Raw genomic sequence first — 19,788 nt, 5'->3', positions numbered from 1 at the left:
TTCAGTGACGAAACAGGGCTTCCTGTCCATCTGCGCAGACATGGCCCTGCAGCTCCACCCCATTGAGAGGTTAGAGCAAAGCAAGAAAAGCTGTTACCATCATATAACTTTCTGGTATTAGAAATAATGTGCTCGGATTTTAGAAGAGAAAAGTGCTTTAAAAGTGTTGTTGAAAACGTTACCATTATCCCTGACTAGGTTCACTACAGTTCATTTGAGCTCTATCGACTACATTTGTGGCATGCCTGGTTGGCTGATAATAATTTCTCATTATAAAATCTCTTTCTTAATCTCTTAGCAAATGTTTGTTTATTATAATGTGCATTCAATGGAAGTCTGTAGGGCAGGACATTGCACTGGAATAGATGTTAAAATACATGCTACAATACTATACCAACAAGACTTAAATAAGACATTATATGTTTTTATAGCCTTTTAATTTTATAGCCTATAACTTTCACATAATACACACAAGAATACTAGAGAGTGATTGTTTGCATTAAGAAAAATTCACCCACAGGTAAAAAGGATAATTTAGGGCCCACTCACACAGAATGTGTTTTTGTGTTTAAAACGCAAGATATCTTCCTTTAACTTGAGCGCCAAATTTTCCAAAGCTGTGTCATGCGCAAGATGTTGCTAAAGACACAAACATTTGCAATTGTCAAACATGTCCGTCTAGTGCATAAATAAATATTATAAATATAGCTGCAAGCAGCAATTAAAGGGGCCAAGCACATAAAAGGCCAGATGAGTCATGCAAGCATGGCTGGGAGCATTAAAACCAACTGCAACAATGAGTAATTAAAGGCATTTTTAGATTATTTTAGGCAAAATGGCTGAAAAATCATAAATAAAATCACTTTTAATATGATCTAATTGATTTAATATATTATTAAATTGTTCTGGTTTAAGTTCTCGTAGGAAATTATATTACAATATTTTTAAAAAAGAGGTAACACAGAGGTAAGTTTTTATCTAAAGCTAACTTTAAAAACATCTTATAGTTTTTTTTTTAAATAGCTTTTTTTATAGTAGAACTAGTTATTTGCCATGAAAATAGCCAACGAATCTGGCATGTCATTAAAACACCAACCAACCAATCTATAAGCTTAGTAAAAATCTTATTCAGGAGGCAGTGAGACTAAATGATAGTGAACACCAGAGATTAAAAACCACAAGTATTCAAACTCTTACCCTGTCCCAGTGATGATAAAGTCCAAAACAATGTGCACTGTGGCCTGCAGGAATTCAAGTGACCCTGGTCTGCAGCGGAGAGACACGATTAAAAACATTCCTGTCTGTTACAGTCTGTATTTCTTTATTCTGTATTCACCTTTCAAATCATTCCTATCTGGTTTGATTCTTTTCGTTAGACCTTTCATCCGTGCCCTGTACTCAGAAAACCTCAATGCTGAGAAAAAGGGCAGACCCACTACTGCAGGGAGTAAAATCAAGGTGAGTTGAGTCTATTCCACAGGCTCTTTGCAGGTTCTAAACCATTTTTTTTATTACTCATTCTGGTTGCCTGACTGTCTGTGTAGAAAAGTCTGTGTCTGTCTGTGGATTGCCTGTGGATTGCAGGTTTAATGGTGTTTTCTTGTAAGCTGCTTTAGCTTTTTTACATCCTTTCTGTTTCTTTCTAATGGCAGAAACAAGCCAATGATCTGGTGAGCACCCTGATGAAGTGTACACCTCACTACATTCGGTGTATCAAACCCAATGAGACCAAGAAGCCCAAAGACTGGGAGGAGAGCAGGTAAGAGATTATGGTCAAGATTAATTCACATTCTTTCAAAAGTCTCTTAAATCTTTGTCAGTGCTGTAATTACAATTATATAGGTAACTGATAATATAATGGATAAAGTTGAGATTTCTTATTAAATTATTATATTCTCTTAAAGTGGCCATTATTCATATTGAAGTAAAAAAAACAATACTTTGAGAGGAAAACATCCTCTTTAATGAGGCATCTGAGTTTGCATGTGTTTTCAAAAGTCACAGCAGTTCTGCAGAAAAATCACAGAGAATCTTTCTCAAGGAAAGCATATCAGCAAATTAAATTTTTCAAATCCAGTTAAGTTTTTTTTAGTTGAAGTCTACACTACCATTCAGAGATTTGAGGTCGGTCTGTTTTTATAAAGTCTCTGCATCAAGGCAGATAAAATCACTGTTTTCTATTTTAATATATTTTGTGTAATTTATTCCTGTGATGGCAAGACTGAATTTTCAGCAGCCATTACTTCAGTCTTCAGTGTCACATCATCCTTCACAAATCATTGTAATATCCTGATTTGCTGCTCAACAAACATTTCTTATTATCAGTTTTGATATTTATTTGATATTTAAAACGAAATCTTTTGTAACATTGTAAATGTCGCTTTTGATCAATTTAATGCATCATTGCTGAATAAAGGTTTTAAAAATCTTACTGACCTCAAACTTTAAACTGTAGTGTAAAATGGGAAACTAAGTAGCAACATGAATTCATATTTTATTTCTCAGCATGGTTGTTCTGTGTCCCGACAGTTCTTTCATCTTTTTTGTTCACTTTTCTTGGCTTTTTTTTTTTTTTGGAATGAAATGTGGAGCAAAATGTTCTGATCCGGCGTGTTGGATTGTTCAGGCTCTAATGGTCTTCCTGTTATGAGAGTTTGTGAACATTGTTCATGTTGGACACAATGGGCAGTATAATTAGCACTCACACTTCATTCTCAGGATGTGTATCAATGAGATTTGCAATTATTCAGTCATTTATTCAGGAAAGGCTGATGGGGAAACCACCAGAAATGCCTTTTTGTCTATGAAATTGTAAAAAACTGAGATGAATTTCTGTAAAGGGTTTTTTTGACTGTTGCTGTAAATATTAACCTTCCTTCCTTCCTCTCCATCTCTAGAGTGAAGCACCAGGTGGAATATCTGGGTCTGAAAGAGAATATTAGAGTAAGGCGTGCCGGCTATGCTTACAGACGAGTCTTCCGCAAGTTCTTGAACCGGTAAAGACAGATTTCAAAGTCATCTTTAAAGCCTGACAGGGATCTCTTCATAGAACATCATGGAATGAGAACATATCTGGCGTCACAATTTTGAGGTCCAATGACAAGACACCATATTTTCACAAGAATTTCACAAAGAGAAGGAAGATGTTTATGTTGATGAATTTTTTTTCCTCTTCTTTTATGGCCAGTAGTTGGGACAGTTTCCTCTTATCATGTGTTGGTTTAAGGGTCTAATGCCATTATGATCAATTACTTCAAATGCTTCATTTGGTTATTAACTTTTTACATAAATTAAAACCCTGAATCATCGTTTGATGTGTTCATATTTTTTTACTCCACCCTGCAAGTGTTTATCTTGCACACACAGACTGCCTACAGTACTATATTTACACAGGGCTCCACTTCAGAAGACAACTGAGCATTTTGTACTTTTATATGAATGAAAAATATGTAGTTTAATAAAATATGATTTCATTCTCCAAATGATGAAACCTTCCTCTGTTTCTGTGTCTCAGGTATGCTATTCTGACGAAGGAGTCGTGGCCAACATGGCGGGGGGATGAGAAACAGGGTGTGCTGCATCTCCTGCGCTCCGTAAACATGGACCAAGACCAGTATCAGCTCGGACATACCAAAATCTTCATCAAAGCCCCTGAATCGGTAAGTGACATTTTTCAGCAACAAGGGATATGATATCATGCCCCAGCAGGGAATCTGTTTTTAATCAATAAAAATGTATCCTAACAAATTGTAATACGTTTAAAATGGCAAAAGGCATGTCTACTCCACTGAAAAGTCAGTATTTCCCATTTTGGTCCTCTGTCAGTCAAACGTCTTTTTCACTAAAACAAAGCCGTTGATCCCGGGAAATTGCCGTAAAATTGCTAGAGTGCCTTCTGTGTGAACGCAAACACGTCCTGGGATTGCAAAAAAATGCAAACTTTCGCTGTTGTACCACAACATGTTTTCGACGCGTACGTTACACGTCACATCCTGACGTCACTTGTCTTTACAGGATCTTTACGGGATGTGTGTGAACGCACTCACGGATTCCGGAGAATCACTGGCAGTGTGAATGAACCAAAATCAAATGATCCCGGGACACATTATCCGTGTATTTTCCGGAATCTCTGTGTGAAAGGGGCTTAAGACTTCACGTGACAGAATTGGTGGTAGAGGAACCTTCTGCACACTTGTTTACACTCTGGCTCTCCCACATTCACATACAAATGAATGAAAGTGAACGGAACACAAAGTCTAATTTGGCCATACCTTAAGTTTGACAGCCAAAACCCAAACCTCTTTTTTGCTTTAACAGTGTGCTTGTACCATCTGTCTTTAAAATACACTACTGTTCAAAGGTTTGGGGTCGGAACACTTTAATGCTACTTTTTTGATGTGTCATTATTACGCAATGATGCTGATGCATTTTTAAATGTTGCTTCAGTATCCTTATACTTTTGGATTGCTCTACGATATGCACACTTCAGAAAAATACATCAAACTAGATACACCAGCAATGCTTCACACCAGCATCCCTATCAGCAGCATGTTGAACATGCTTTTGATCTTTGGTCAAGATTTAACATTTGAGTTGTGCTGTAATGGCAGAAGAGAGGCGAAGTGTAAGAGTCAGCCTTTGTCTGGCAGACATCAGCTCAGCTCAGAGTGGATTGATGAATAGTGGGCAGTCAGTAGGGAAGGAGGAGGGACACTGGGCTGGACCCACGTCAGCACAGTTAGGTCAACATTACTCTGGATCTGATACACACAGTGCTGTGGTAAAGCTGCTTCTGTTATGTCCAAGACAGCTTTGCTTTTTCCACTACTTTTTTTTTCAGCTTGCTTATGAAAGCACTGCTTGTGGATGTGCTGTGATCTCACTGTTGACATTTAGATGTACACGCGTATACATAGAGACACAGTATAAGGCTGTGTGGCTCGGCATGAATGCACCAGATTATCCAGAGATGTGTGACTTTGGCATGTATGTGTTAAAACGTGGCCTTTTCTGGAGGCGTGTATACTCAAAACAAAACTCTTTCTGAGATAAGGTGCTGATACTGAGTTATTAGTTCATGACTACAGGAATTTCTTTAGTGAGAGAGAGTTTGTGAGTGTGTAGTTCTAGTAGTAGTCACTCTTTGATCCTACTGAGAGCTGATGAAGTCTTACAGGGTTTGCATTAGACATCCAAACAGCCTGATTAATTTCACAAATACTGTTAAGAAATGTCCAGGTCATATTTTACCATATTATATTTTAAAATGTAATTCATAACTATGATGGCAAAGCTGAATTTTATTTTATTTTTTCAACTTTTTCGTTCTTCAGTCTACAGTCTGTAGAGTGTCCCATGATTCTAATCCGAGAATTAGAATGATTTCTAAAAAAAAAAAAAAAAAAAAACCTTTTTTTAACATTAATATCAAAGGTGAAAATATTTGCTTTTTATTTAATCTTGGCTTACTGCTTGATGTAATCTTGGCTTAATGAAAGTAATACCCAAAATTCTGCAGGACCGGCTATTGTAAGTACTTAATTCTAAGTACGGATGCACAATATATTTCTGCATTTATTAAGTGTTGTATTTTTATTTATGTTTTTCATTTAGCTGATAAATGGCAGATTCTTATTTTGTTTTGTCCAAATAATGCCAATAACATGAAAATAATTATCAATGGGAGGTTTGTGTCTGTTTGTTTGTTAGTGTGTGACATGGAAGACAAAGAAGGATTGTGTATTTGCTTCTAATATCTCGTCGTGTGTGTGGTGTGTGTGTGTGTAGTGTGTGGTGTGTGTGGTGTGTGTGTGTGGTGTGTGTGTAGTGTGTGGTGTGTGTGGTGTGTGTGTGTGGTGTGTGTGTGGTTTGTGTGGTATGTGTGTGTGTGTGTGTGTGTGTGTGAGGTAGTGCCAGGCCTCTGTGATAATGATAGGATCTGCTGTTTAGTCTACAGTGCAGCAGAGCTGTGACAGTGTGTTCTGAGATACAGGAAGCACAGTGGAGCTACAGAGTGCTCAGAGCATTATGGGATGAGCGCAAAACACTTGGGGACAGCTGCTTGCTGAAAAAGGGAAATAGAAAATCTGAAATAGAAAAAGAGAAGTTGCTGCATGACAGAGAGGACAAAGTCCTCAAGGACTGAACCCACTATGTGTCATAATGGGCCTTGTCTTTCCAGGACTGTTTAATAAGTTCCAATGACAAGTGACCTTTAGTGTAATGGACAGGTTTATGCAGCTCTATTTACTAATGTTATTTGCACTATTAGATGTTAAGTCGGTAACAGCGTGGATTTAGTGCATAATGTTTTTTAGACTGATTCAAATGGATATCTTGTGAGTTTGTGAGTATTTTTGATTTGATTAATGTAAACAACCTGCATTATATTCAATTTACAGCTGTTCCTGCTGGAGGAGACAAGAGATCGCAAATTCGACGGTTATGCCAGAACTATTCAGACGGCCTGGAGGAAATTTTGTGCACGCAAGAAATACGTTCAAATGAGGGAGGAGGGTGAGTTTAACCTTCAGACAAATAGCTGGAATAAGGTTAAAGTGCTAGATGTCATGTACAAGCACCTGCGTACAAAGACATTATAAGAAAAGGGAAATCAATGTTGTTTTACATGGCAGAATGTGTCACAGTTTGGGTTTTCCCCTGCATATCTTTGGAGTCTGACCTCAACTGCTGCTTTCAGCTGAATTGTTGTTATTATGTTGAAAAGTAATAATACAGTCACACACAAAGAAAACAAAAAAACCTCTGAGTGTTCATGTTTGAGTGTTTCTTCAGCTATAGGCTTTTTTGGCCCATTTTAGTATAAAATTTCTACTAAAACACGTTTTCCACTCTCACTGGTATTTAGTTGAGCTATTAACAGTGTCCAATTATGGACATAAGCTATCGTTCAAAAGTTTGTTGTTAGTTTTTGAAAGAAATGAATACTTTTGTTCAGAAACTAGGATGCATTAAATTGAAGTGGCAGTAAAGACTTTTATAACGTTACAAAATATTTCTATTTCAAATAAATGCTGTTTTTTTTATTTGTATATTCATAAAAGAATCCTGAATAAAATGCATCAAGGTTTGCACAAAATATAACAACTTTTTTCAACATTGATAATAATAAGAAATGTTACTTGATTAACAAATCAGCGTATTAGAATGATTTCTGAAGGATCATGTGACACTGAAGACTGGAGTAATGATGCTGAAAATTCAGCTTTGCCATCACAGGAATAAATTATATTTTAAAATATATTACTGTATGTTACAGTCATTCTAAATTGTACAAATATTTCACAATATTACTGTTTTTACTGTATTTCAATCAAATAAATGCTGCCTCGACGAGCATAAAAAACTTTTCAAAAACATGAAATAAATCTTTGCAAACCCAAAGTTTTGAACGGTAGCGTACATGAAACCAAGCAGAATTCTGTAATTTTTTCCCCCTGAACCATCTTTTTTTGTAACAAATATAATTTCAACCACATATCCAATTTTAAATATTTCTGCAATAAAATGGCTTACTCCTTTTTCCTCCTGATTTTATAGCTAGCATTTTTATAAATCCTAAATACAAACAATTATACAATACAAGTTTTTGTATAATTTACCATAATTACAGCTTGATTGTAAATGATACTCAAAAATTCCGTTCACATATAAAATTTACTTTAATTAGTCCTCTTTTCTTTACACATCACATCTCTCTTATTTAATCTCATCTCATCTTCTGGACATGGCACAAGAACTAAAGTTCTTTGAGAATAACACTGAAGATTGATTCTATCTTCTTCCAGCCTCTGATCTGCTGCTGAACAGGAAGGAGAGAAGAAGGCACAGCTTGAACAGGAACTTTGTGGGTGATTACCTGGGTATGGATGATCGGCCTGAGCTCAGGCAGTTTGTGGGCAAGAGGGAGAAGATTGAGTTTGCAGACAAAGTCAATAAATTTGACAGGCGGTTTAAGGTGAGCACACCAAAATTAGCAAACAGATGTGCCCGAGTATTAGTGACTGTTTTTAGCACATGACATGTAGCATTTATATGTATGTATGTATGGGTGTTTTTATCTGTTCAGAGCATCAAGAGAGACCTGATCCTCACACCTAGATCTGTCTACCTGATTGGAAGAGAAAAGGTGAAGCAGGGGCCAGAAAAAGGGCTTGTGAAAGAGGTCCTGAAGCGCAAAGTTGATGTAGAGAAGATTATGGCTGTTTCTTTCAGGTACTGTACGTCACCACACAAGCTCAGTCAGTTTAATTCATGTGATGGCAAGCTAAAACCAACCTTAGCACTCGAGGTGATCTGAAACGCACACGAAAAAAATTGTATTCTGTTCAGCCACAAGGAGCCAAAAGAGCTGCAGCTTCACTCCAATGTGTAAAACAGAGCCTGTATTTTCGAGCCCTGTATGCAGTCCCATAATGCCTTAGATAACCATCTGCTGAATTTTTGGCGTAGAGACATCAAAGGTCCAGTTTAGATGTTAGAGCCTTCGTCTGCCCTGTGTTACTTAACACATGTTGAATCGAGAGGGTCTGGATATACAAAGCTTCAGTCTTTTAAAAAACATTTATGGTTTTTTTAGTGGTCCCTGGAAATGATCAAGCATTCAGAACTCTCTCAAAGAAACCTAAATATCTTACAAATAAGGGCCAAGAAAGCGGTACCAGCACCCCACAACCTTGCATACTTTGCTTTTGTGAGCGGGGGGTTGTCAATAATTTGAACCAGGTGTTGCTGGGACGGGAGAGTATACCTTGTAAAAAACTCATTAGAAAAGACTTAAGTTTATTGGGTGAAGCAGGGCATCTCTGCATGTGTCCCAGACACGAAAACTCCCAACAGCCCCCGTATCACTTGCGTTTTTTTGTGACCCGACAACCTTTGTGTCTTTGGAAACCCCTAAAAGTGCCTCAACACGTGTTAGCTGAACTGAAAGGCTGTGCTCATGTTGATCGATCGAACAAATGTGGATATTTCAGGTCTTGAAAAGACATTTGTCTCTCCTACAGCACAATGCAGGATGACTTCATGATCCTGCATGAGGACGAGTATGACAGCCTGCTGGAGTGTGTATTCAAGACTGAGTTCATCAGTTTACTGGCACGCAGATACGAAGAGAGAACGCAAAAGAAACTACCTCTCAAATTTAGCACCACGTAGGTTGAAATATCTTTCACATGGCATAGCAAAGGCATGACTTTTTAATGAATACAAATGCAACAGATTAATACATAAGATTAATTTTTTAGTATCTGGATTTAAATGTCCATATATTGTTTTAATTTTGAACAGTATGTCTGTTGTTTTTATAAATCATTTTATGATTTCATTTAATTTATTTGATCAACATTTGTTAAAAAATTTGGGGTCAGTAAGATTTGTTTTTGTCTCTGAAAGAAGCCTCTTACACTCACCAAGAGACTATTATTATTTGATCAAAAATACTGTAAAAACATTAATAATGTGAAATATTATTACAATTTAAAATGTATATATTTTTTATTTTAAAATGTAATTTATTCCTGTGATAGGAAAGTAATTTTTTTTTCTCCAGAAATCATTCTAATATGATTAGTGCTCAAGAAAAAATTCTTCTTATTATTATTATTATTATCAATGTTTTTGTGAAATATTTTATACTTTTTTGTGATTCTTTGATGAATAGAAAGTTCAAAAGAGCAGCATTTATTTGAAACAGAAATCTTTTGCAACATTATAGAATCACTTTTGTCTTTTTGACACTTTTTTTGTCACTTTAATGCAATTTAATGCATCCTTGCTGAATAAAAGTAATAATTTCTTGCAAAATATCTTACTGTCCTCAAACTTTTGAATGTTAATGTACATACCTAACAAATTTCTTTTTGTGAAATTATTTGTTGTTATGTTTCAGTTGTCTTTATGTTTAATTATATTGTTATATATTCAAATACATTTTTTATTTTTTTTAATAAATGGCATTTGCTTTTTATGATCTAATGCATACAATGACATTCAAGCTTTTTATCCAGTTATGTTTTGCCGCCACTGTATGTTAATGATTGACTGTGATTTGGACCTGCAGGCTAGAAATGAAACTAAAGAAAGATGGATGGGGACCCTGGAATGCTGGAGGATCCAGACAGGTGCAGTTCATCCAAGGTCAAGGGGACGTAGCTGTGCTGCGGCCCTCAAACAAAATGCTGCAGGTCAGCATTGGACCGGGTTTGTCCAAAAACTCACGTAAGTGATGACTCGTATTGTGTTTTATTCACAATATAATTTAATATTATTTAATATAATGTTATTTGTTATCCATACAAGATCTCATACACACAAATTCAACCCTCATTCAGGTCCTACTAAGCAGGGCGTCACTCAAAGCCGCCCCAACACGTCCAGGACACACCACCACACCCCAACACGAGTCGCACCTGGCCCTCCAGGTACGTTTTCCCATTCAACTAGTACTATTATCAACTATCCTAATCTTCCATTTGTTTTAGTCAGTAAGCGTGTGTGTTTCCCGGCAGTTGCTCATCAAAATGGAGGGCTGAAGAATGCAAATCACACTGCCAATCAGAGGAACTCGCAACATCACAGCAATCAAAGGCCGACATCAGAAAACACGGCCCGTCCGTTCCTGCCTACTAATGTCAGTCAGCTCAAGGACAGAGGCAGCAGACAGGCACCCCAGCAACACAACATGGATTTCCTCAGAGTGCCAGACCAAGGGGCTGCAGGGTGAGAGGACACAGCACACACATTTCAAAAGATTACAACTATCTCTATCTCATTACAGAAGATGGTTAGCATTTATCTAATTGCTAGATGCATAGCTGAAGCTCATCTACCAGACATTATCCATGCAAACAAAATAGTGAGCTATGTTTGAATGTAACATGCATGTATCTTTTTACCGTAGCAGAAATCATCAACCATCTGGCAATGGAGGAATGTGAGTCTGAGCATGTGTATAGTTTCTGTTAGGTGGCAGTGGTTGTGGTTCATTTGACTAGTGATAGATCAACGCCGGAGATGCCCAACTTCAAATCCACCCTTGCATTCTTTCTCATTCTTGTTTTGGATTTCTGGTTCCTTACATTAAACTATCACATTTTATAGATTAAAATTTGATTTACGATACTGTTCAAAAGTTTGGAATCGGTAAAACAAGGCTACCTTTATTTGATCCAAAATTCAGTACAAATAGTAATATTGGTAAATATTACTACACTTTTCTGTTATAATATGTTTTAAAAACTATTTAATTTTTGCAATGGGAAAGCTGAAGCTTCAGTGTCACATGAGCCTTCACAATTCATTCTAATATGCTGGTTTGGTGCTCAAAAAATATTTCTTATTATTATTAATGCTGAAATAAGTTAATTTTTTTGTGGAAATCCTGAGAAAAGAACAGCATATTTGAAATATAATTTCTTTGTAACATTGTAAGAGTCTTTACTGTAACTTTTGATCAATTTAATACATGATCAATTTAATGCATCCTTTCTGAATAAAATGATTCATTTGTTATTTAAAAGTATTAAGGCCATCCACACCACACTAACAAACGCCAACAAACAAGTTGGCCATTGGATTTAGAATTTGATGAAAAATAACTGTCATGTTCACACTGCCCCTACAGACACCAACAAACGCTGATTGAACGCGTTCAGTCGGGTGAAAAAACAAACTCCGACAAACGGCGACAGTGAAACACACTGATCCAACAAAACCCAACAAACATGTTTGTTGGCATTTGTCTGTGTGGTGTGAATTGTCCTTTAAATCTGACATACCCCAAACTTTTGAACAATAGTGCGTTACCGAATGGAAATCAGATTGTGAATAGCTAGTCATATAAAAGAGGATTTTCTTTCTTCTTTAACTTCAGCAAGGTTAAGGACTCTGGATTGGGCATTTTCTAACATTTTCTCGGTTGTAGTCATGATGATGGCCGACTCAGACACATCATGAAGACTGAAGGGCTAACAAATGTCCCTTCGTTGCAACAACTGAAAAAAATATATATTCTGAGGTGGAGGATCAACTGAATGAAGTCTATTTGGGAAATGTAGACTAGTTCAGACTGACAGTGCCACAATGGATAAATGTGAATCTGTCGCCACCTAGTTGGGAACACATGAACTAACACCACAAAATCAGACAGCTAACCCTCTCACAGCAGCTATCTGGTACTTCAAGATCCTAGTTGACTTCACACTTACCTTCACTTGTAGAAGCATGTTCCCATGGTTGCTGCAATGTAAGAAACGTCAACTGTCATACCATCAATTAATGTCCTCTGTGCTTTTTTCCTAGGGCCCACAGACAGTCCACCAACAGGCCCTCTCCAGGAGGTGGTCGGCCCAAACCGGCCCCCAAGCCGAAGCCCCAAGTGCCTCAATGTAAAGCCCTTTATGCATACGACGCCCAGGACACAGATGAGCTCAGTTTCAATGCAGATGACATCATTGACATCATTAAGGAAGGTGGGAGCGTGCAAAATGCTTATTTCGTAAATGCTTATTTATGAAAATTATATTCTTAATGTTTCGTGAATCCAGTCCCTGTTTGTAAAGTTTTCATGAATATTGCTGGCATTTTACATATTGGGCCTATCTGAATCTTTTTAAAAGATACGTTGTGGGTCTTGCTTTTTTTAGTGGCAGAATGTTGTAATTTTGATATTAATGCATTATTTGATTGTCTAGATGCCTCTGGATGGTGGACAGGGAGACTGAGAGGTAAACAAGGTCTTTTCCCAAACAACTACGTGACCAAGATCTAAGCTCTCCTGCTGTTGATGAGGCGACCAGAACCTCAGCAGACTTGTTCAGAGAAGGACAAGGTCAAATAAAGGAGGGAAAATGGAGATAATGAAGGAATGAGCGTGGTGTGCTTTGGCTAAACTCCTCATAAGCTTTGCGTTGTGCTGCCACGGACATTTGAGGCCATGCGGACAGATGCCGACCGGACATGAAAGTTTTCTCCAGGGCGCTGAATACTGAGCTCTCCCTGTGAGCACTGATCAAAACTATTTATTGTATTTATATTACAGCATTCTACAGTTTATTTCTGATGTGTTTTGTTCATCTTTCATTGGTATTTAAGGTGATCTTAATTCACTTAGAGATGAAGTAGCCATTTTATGTGGGAACAGGCTTTTTTATTTTGCTTTTGAAATGGATAGATTTTATATGTAAATTAATGGGCTTGGCTTTAGAGTCACCTGCTGTTTGTGATTTATATATATTTTTTCCAATCTCTTGAAGTCATGTCCGAATCAATGGTTTTAGTGGGAAATGTTTTGCTGCTAAGGAACGTTTTACCATGTTATTGCCTTTCATATTGTAGTTAAGAGAAACCCAAATGTTTAAACTGCACTACAGCTCTTGAAAACCATGGATTGTACTATGCTTTTGATGTTACGTTCATAATCTTATAACAATGCTCAATGTATCATTGTACAAAAGATTCCAACAGTTTAAATTTAAACTGCAGTGGTATTTCCAGGCATTATTTGGAAAACCCACACTCATCACATATGTTACTGTATAGATACGAAGCACTTTATGAGTACAATATCATACAAATGTACTGGTCAGGTCATCGACACCATTCGTCAAGGTGCTAGTCAGTGAAGAGATGAATCAGGGGCTGGATCTACAAAAAATTCTTAAAGGGATAGTTTGCCCAAAAATGAAAATTGTCTCCTTTTACTCACCTTCAAGTTGTTCCAAACCTGTATGAATAAAAAAATGTTCTGCTGAACTCAAAACATGTTTCGAAGAAGGCCGGTAACCAGTTCATTGGCCCCATTGACTTCCATAGTATGTTTTTCTCAAGATAAATTCTTAGATGTTTTTAAGAATGTACCCAAGATCAGTTCCCATATATTTTGAGAACATCGTTTCTTGAAGAATAAAGTGACAGATATTTGGTGTTTGGGGTCTGATTGTGTACTATCCTACTGATGTTACCTCGTCTAATACATCAAATACATTGTTCAAAAAAAAAATTAGACCGGTTATTTCCATCTGGAACTTTATTTGTAGCATTCATTTGGGACACTTGTAGGATGTCAACTTTATTTACAAACATTTTTATTGACATTTTCAAGGACAAGAGTTGTGTTTAATAAAAGTATTTGGGAGATACACAATATAAAACTTTTGCAAAATGGCAGAAAAGAGTAATGTTTCATGAATGCAGCCCATATTAATGGTCGAAGATTGAAATGTAAAATGGAAGCATATTTAATTCAACTATTTTAGAGACACATTGTGGGTGAATTCTATGGAACTGTTAAGCAAGAGGTATAATTGATTTAATAAATGCCTACTGGATCAAAGACAGTGTTTCAATCACTAACTGCATAACCACAAATTTGTGCAGGACATCTGCATCACTAGCAAAAATACTTTGGAACTAAGGTTAAATGGGACAACTGAAAACATTCTGTGTAGCTTAGTGTAATATCAACATTTCACCTTAAATATTTCAAGTCACAAATTGTAAAATAGAATTATGAATAAGGGATATTGCACATGTGCAATATTCCTAACATCAGGTGGAAAGACTTGGGTATTTAATTAGGCAATTGCATTTGAGTCCAAACACGTTCAACTTCAAAATTAACCTTTACCCCAATCCTAAATTATGACAGCATTAACAAGTCAGAAAATGGCATTAAATCTTTGGATTTTAATGATTTCAGATCCAATTTACCCACTAAGAGGTAAAGCAAATACAGCTACAAAATTTCATAAACAAGCTCAATTTAAACCATCAGCTTAAAAAAAAAAGAACTCTTTAAAAAGTACAAACACTTATCAATATAGACAATCCAAAAGTATGTACATCGGTTTAAAAAGCAGCAGTCCATCTCTCAAAATGGCTGACACAAAATAAAGTGCAAGTGTTAGCGTTCATTCCCACATAAAAATCCTCAGGAGGTGGAGAGCAATGGAGCAGCCAGATCCTTTACAAGTGACGACTTCAACTGAGGAAGGAGGCTGATCTTCATGAGCCTACTGCTGGAGTATTTCTTTTTCACCGTCTGTAAGAGATGGACAACATCAGCCTAGAATTCAGTACAAGTAAACCCATACTCGTTTCTTTTTTGCAAGTCGCTTTGAATCAGAATCAGCCAAATGCAGAAGTGTAAATGAATAGGAATAGTCTAATAGAAAAGCGCTTACCACATGCTTTGAGAGTCCTTCATTGACTGAAACCACATTTTTGGCAATATGCTGCATGATAGGCTTCAGGTGGTCCTCATCATAGGTGGAGTAGTGTTGTTGGGTTGTTGACTGGAGCACCAGGGGAAAAGAAAATAATAAAAAACGTGTGGGTGTATATGGCAGAGAAGGAAAAAAGAAATTTACCCATTTTTGGCCATCAAGCACAAGTTGAGAGAGGCACAGAGCAGCAGCTGCAGTCTCAGAAGGCTTATAGTGGACCATGTCATAGTCAAGTAGTGTCAGTTCAAGGAAATATTTTGCCAGTGTATGCTTCTCAGCATCCGCCTGGAAAGCAGTTATAAAATGCAAAGACTTAACATCTGAAACTTGAGAAAAAAAAACAACAACGAACAAACAAACTTCCAAACCACAGGGATTATAAAACCTGTACTTGCATTGCCAGCCTTTGAAGCTCTCCGCAAAAAGTGCAAAGGCAGAGGACGTCCAAGTTCAAAGTTCAGCTCGCTGAGAATCAACATCTCCATCTCTCTGATCTGGGCTTTCGTGAAGGCATCATCAGCAATGTAGGCAAAGTCCCCAACCAGCGGCACATACATTTCCTCATATTTACAAGCAACCAGCATTGCAGTAACCCCCACTAGCTGGAGCTTCTTACGGGTCACAGGTTGTACCTGAAAGGGAAAGAAAAAGGGGTTTAACAATTCCATCATGAATAACATCTGTTACAAGGTTTTAAGATCCAATTTGATTAAGTCATTGACATTAAATTCACCAAGTCATCACCACCAGTATAGCATAGGAACTCCGGTACTGCATGAACAAGAAAACACCAAATGGCTGTAATGGTCACCTGGAGAAAGCGATCAAGGACGGCTACAGTCATGTACAAGGTTTCCTGCAGGAGCTGAAATCTTGAGTGCACCTGAATCAGCCAGTCAACCAGGAGAGCACGCATTCGTCCATTGATATCATAACCACGCATGTAACGGGGACGGACAGACTGCTGAACCTGCAATGATAGCACAAAAGCTGTAGGAGGAACGAAATGTGGAAAACCAAAAAATAAAAAATACTGTGAACAGACGCAAGTACCTCAAGGCTTTGCAGATAAGCATATATGTCCTTTACATATTCAGGACACAGCTGAGGCATGTCAGCATCCCCCTCATCGATGTCTTCGACTGCAAAGAGGGTGTTGGAAAAGGCTTGACACAGTTCATCTTCCTTCATGCTCACGTCAGCTTGAGCAGAGGGGGGCAACGCTGGGGCAGGCCGAGGGATGTCGTGCTGTAACTGGGCACGTTTGGGTTGCACAACAGCTGGCTGGACAGTCGATTTAACAGATGGCAAAGGTTGAACCTTCTGAAAAGGAAAAAACAAAGAGGAATGTATGGCATCATGCTTTTGCGCAAACGCACAAGTTACACGGCGGTAAATAAAGACACGCACCTTGGTCTGAACTGGTTTGTGAGATAAGTTGGAAAGTTCGCCAAAAACGGCCCTCCTCGCTGCACCGTTTCCAGGACCGCCTTTGCCACCGATAAAAATAGGGTTGTTTGCTTTGCGCTATATTGGGAAAGAAAGTAAGAACTAAACCCATGCTCATACAAGCCATTTCAACACGACTCTTAGCCATTTAAGCTAACGAACATGAAGCTGCTTTGACGCTAGCAAGACTTTTATCAGACATATACAAACGCATATTTCTGCATTTAATACTCACCGAAGCGTGCATTTCCATGACGAATAGGCTTTTCGAGAGGTAATACTTAAATGAAATTTAAAATGTTAAAACAGGCCGTTTAGCTTCGCCTAATGTTTCTAGTCCAATTCAAAACAAACCGCACAGTACAAAGGCCTTCTGGTGATTCAAATACCGCTCCGTGCTGTCTGATTGGACACTGCCTCACAGAATACTCGACTTCGATTGGTTGAAAAGGGAAGGGACGCTTTTCAATCATCCCTCATCATCATCTCCGCCCGGTTTCACATGTAGCTGTAAAACACACAACGACATTGAACTGAACTCGTTTAAAAGTTGTTTTGTTTAACCGATTCCCTTAGTAATTGTTTGTTTAGTAGTCATGTAGTTAGTATGGTGTTGATAATAATAGTGTTTGCTGATCAAGGACCTTTAATTTGTAAAGACTGGGCATTTTTAAAATGAAACGTTTTAAATAAACCATTGCTTGCCACTGAATAAAGCAAAACAGTGGGTTTTTGGGATTTAAACCCGCATTCTGTCGCTGTGGGATTGTGACCTTAGAAAAGTCATGCAAAATCATTTTTTTAGACACCATGTGTCTATTTATAATGAATATAGATATGTCTTGTTATGCCAAACTTTTTTTAATGTGTACAAATTGTGAGTAAATATTATTTTTAAAATCCTCTTTCAATAACTCACAAACAAATGGAAAAGCCATTGGGTCTTTGAATATTGTTGGAGACCAAAGGTTTAGAACCTCTGTAATAAAACACAATAAAAGCAACATTCATGTAATGAGAAAGTACACATGAAATAGAGATTCGTTCATGAACAATTAACATTCTTGTTCATTTCCATGTTCTGACTCATGTTTCCTTCACTTAACTCCATTTTGAATCAAGTGACTGCTGTACATGAGAAAAATAATATTAAATGAGTTTTATCATAGAGGTTTTTTTCTGAGCGCATAACTCATTCTAAAATTTTGACTCAGTTGACTGACTTCATAACACACAAAAATATTGACTTGTCTCCACCTAGCGTAACCTGCAGAAATGGACCCTGAACGAATCTTTGATGAGCTCAAAAAAATCGAGACACTGAAATACACCATATTCAGTGGGTTGATAGTAGATTACGGGATTATTATTTCCCCATTTATTCACCATTTTGTGGGATTTTGTAGCCTTTGACTTCTCAAAAACAAACAAACATTAAATTGGCTACCTCATCAGACCAATATCATTAAAACGGTAATATTGCTTTTACCAGAGATTTGTGATATTAAGGCCAATTCTGTGTTGTGTTTTTTCTACAATTTTTATATTTAAATAACGAAAACCTCATAAACACATACAAGCTCATTGTACCCCTTCAGTTTATGTGTAACGTTACATGAAGCGCTGACACAATCTGCCACTAGAGAGCATGAGGCTACCAACTCCCTACAACACAGTATCATATTGGTCAGCATTCATAAACTGCACTAAAATATCTGTTTAGACTCGCAAGAGTCGGTAGTCAACCCCTACGATCATTAACGGTTATTCACAATATATTGTCATTTTCTGCAAGCCTTAAGGCGATTTTGTTGTCCAGGAGAGTCGTCAAGGATGCGAGAATGTCGTAAAATGTCGAAATGCTCGCTCGCGCGCGTGTGTGTGCGTAGCAGCAGGGCTGTTCACATACACACACATAGCAGCGCTCTAATGGACGCCGCGAATAGGCAGGAATGGGGACTCGCACCCGAGGGCAAACGGGAAGGAATTCGAAACATATATGACCGCTAAATTAAACGTCCTCTCCGTACGATTAGCTCGCCGTGACGTTAAACGTGTGATACTGTAACTCGCGTGCTTATTCTCATACATTTAAAGCGTAATCGTCGAAATATCCGTCAGTTAGCGGGGAGGCTAAAGCGCTGGGCCTCTCTGTCTCTATCTCCCTCCCTCTCCGGGCTTATTTGACTGTCAGTTTCACACAAGCCTCCGCTGACGTTCACTCGCTTCCCCAATACTTTTCTACTTCTGTCGACGAAAATTGTACACTGGAAAAGGGGTTAAGTCCAAGAGAGATAGTTTCCCGACGTTTAAAGAGGTAAGTGGCTCTGTTTATATTTGTTTTAATAGTAAATTTCAATTGGTATGAGCTATTGTTTGACTAACTGGAGAGGCTAATAGCCCGCCGCTAGCAGTTTCAGTAGAGAGTATGCTTGTCCCAGCACATCCAGGCCCAATGGGCTACTGATACACAACATTATCTGTCACTATTTGTTTAAACGTGTCTTAAATGTCTGTTTTAAGATGTGTTTTATAATCTGTATTGCTGTCACCTGATGTGTCGAAGGAAGTGAGAACAACAACATTAACATGCCATCGGTGCCTTTCTTTTTCTGTTGTTTATCAAACCCTCGTTGTCTTTGTGTCATGATTTATTGGATTGTTATTGAATTGACGTTGTTATTTGATTGGAAATAGAGAAGCTGGTTTCATCTGGCCATTTTGAGACGGAATTGGTCAGCAGCTCTTGTTTTCTTGAACAGCCAACTGGATCAGATTCCAGTCTTTGCATTTACAATAACATTTTAATGTGCCCCCCTCTGGGAGCATGACATATGTGCTGTTGACTCCCATAAAGCAGTGGCATCTGAAAAGAGATTATTAATGCCACCATGGCTCAAACTACTCCTCTTTGATTTGTTTAAAGTATCTTCTCTTTCACGGTGCACTTCCATCATCTGTTTTGAGAAACAAAACCTTACAAATAAGATGCAGTGTTACTATTTTTGCTCCCAATTGCAGTAATCATATTCCATCCAGATTTGAAAATGCTATTCCTGTCATTTGTCTTAATGGCTCATTAAAATATAATATC

The 19,788-nt window shown here is 37.7% G+C and overlaps 3 protein-coding genes across 8 annotated transcripts in view; 2 read left to right on the top strand and 1 right to left on the bottom strand.

Annotated features, from left to right (window-relative positions):
- The window catches only part of myo1ea (myosin IEa), a 55,753-nt gene extending 41,400 nt beyond the window's left edge, over positions 1-14,353 (top strand). The window contains exons 16-29 of one of the 3 annotated variants that reach the window (XM_077228589.1): positions 1,377-1,458; positions 1,653-1,759; positions 2,898-2,996; positions 3,515-3,659; positions 6,402-6,516; positions 7,809-7,978; positions 8,090-8,235; positions 9,027-9,173; positions 10,082-10,239; positions 10,353-10,442; positions 10,530-10,740; positions 10,925-10,954; positions 12,322-12,491; positions 12,714-14,353. In XM_077228589.1, the coding sequence (XP_077084704.1) occupies positions 1,377-1,458; positions 1,653-1,759; positions 2,898-2,996; positions 3,515-3,659; positions 6,402-6,516; positions 7,809-7,978; positions 8,090-8,235; positions 9,027-9,173; positions 10,082-10,239; positions 10,353-10,442; positions 10,530-10,740; positions 10,925-10,954; positions 12,322-12,491; positions 12,714-12,790 (1,747 nt within the window). In that variant the 3' untranslated portion in view covers positions 12,791-14,353. Of the gene's footprint in view, positions 1-1,376; positions 1,459-1,652; positions 1,760-2,897; positions 2,997-3,514; positions 3,660-6,401; positions 6,517-7,808; positions 7,979-8,089; positions 8,236-9,026; positions 9,174-10,081; positions 10,240-10,352; positions 10,443-10,529; positions 10,741-10,921; positions 10,955-12,321; positions 12,492-12,713 lie in introns of all 3 variants that reach the window. The other 2 variants (XM_077228588.1, XM_077228590.1) reach the window with 2 other exon arrangements.
- Positions 14,354-14,686: 333 nt separating this feature from the next.
- On the bottom strand, positions 14,687-17,059 carry ccnb2 (cyclin B2). Its single transcript, XM_077228610.1, has 8 exons — positions 16,930-17,059; positions 16,656-16,772; positions 16,299-16,568; positions 16,057-16,215; positions 15,641-15,877; positions 15,390-15,530; positions 15,204-15,314; positions 14,687-15,061 (listed from the first exon to the last, which is right to left on the bottom strand). The coding sequence occupies exons 1-8, from the start codon at positions 16,945-16,947 to the stop codon at positions 14,951-14,953; spliced, it is 1,164 nt and encodes a 387-aa protein (XP_077084725.1). The 5' UTR covers positions 16,948-17,059; the 3' UTR covers positions 14,687-14,950.
- Positions 17,060-18,335: 1,276 nt separating this feature from the next.
- The window catches only part of rnf111 (ring finger protein 111), a 61,056-nt gene continuing 59,603 nt past the window's right edge, over positions 18,336-19,788 (top strand). For 2 of the 4 annotated variants that reach the window (XM_077228592.1, XM_077228593.1), the window contains exon 1: positions 18,570-19,011. The gene's annotated coding sequence lies outside the window, so the exon portion shown is untranslated. Of the gene's footprint in view, positions 19,012-19,788 lie in introns of all 4 variants that reach the window. The other 2 variants (XM_077228594.1, XM_077228591.1) reach the window with 2 other exon arrangements.

Source organism: Siphateles boraxobius, unplaced genomic scaffold, assembly GCF_051911475.1.
Source record: "Siphateles boraxobius isolate OS27281-9 unplaced genomic scaffold, OSU_SipBor_1 130, whole genome shotgun sequence".
In the NCBI taxonomy this organism is placed as follows: domain Eukaryota; kingdom Metazoa; phylum Chordata; class Actinopteri; order Cypriniformes; family Leuciscidae; genus Siphateles; species Siphateles boraxobius.
This window is presented reverse-complemented; position numbering and strand designations above follow the sequence as displayed.

Coding starts and splice junctions, on each gene's coding strand:
- ccnb2 (XM_077228610.1), bottom strand. Junction 15,878..16,056: donor TCCTTGATCGCTTTCTCCAG/GTGACCATTACA, acceptor TTTCCCTTTCAG/GTACAACCTGTGACCCGTAA. Junction 15,315..15,389: donor TGCTTGATGGCCAAAAATGG/GTAAATTTCTTT, acceptor CTGGTGCTCCAG/TCAACAACCCAACAACACTA.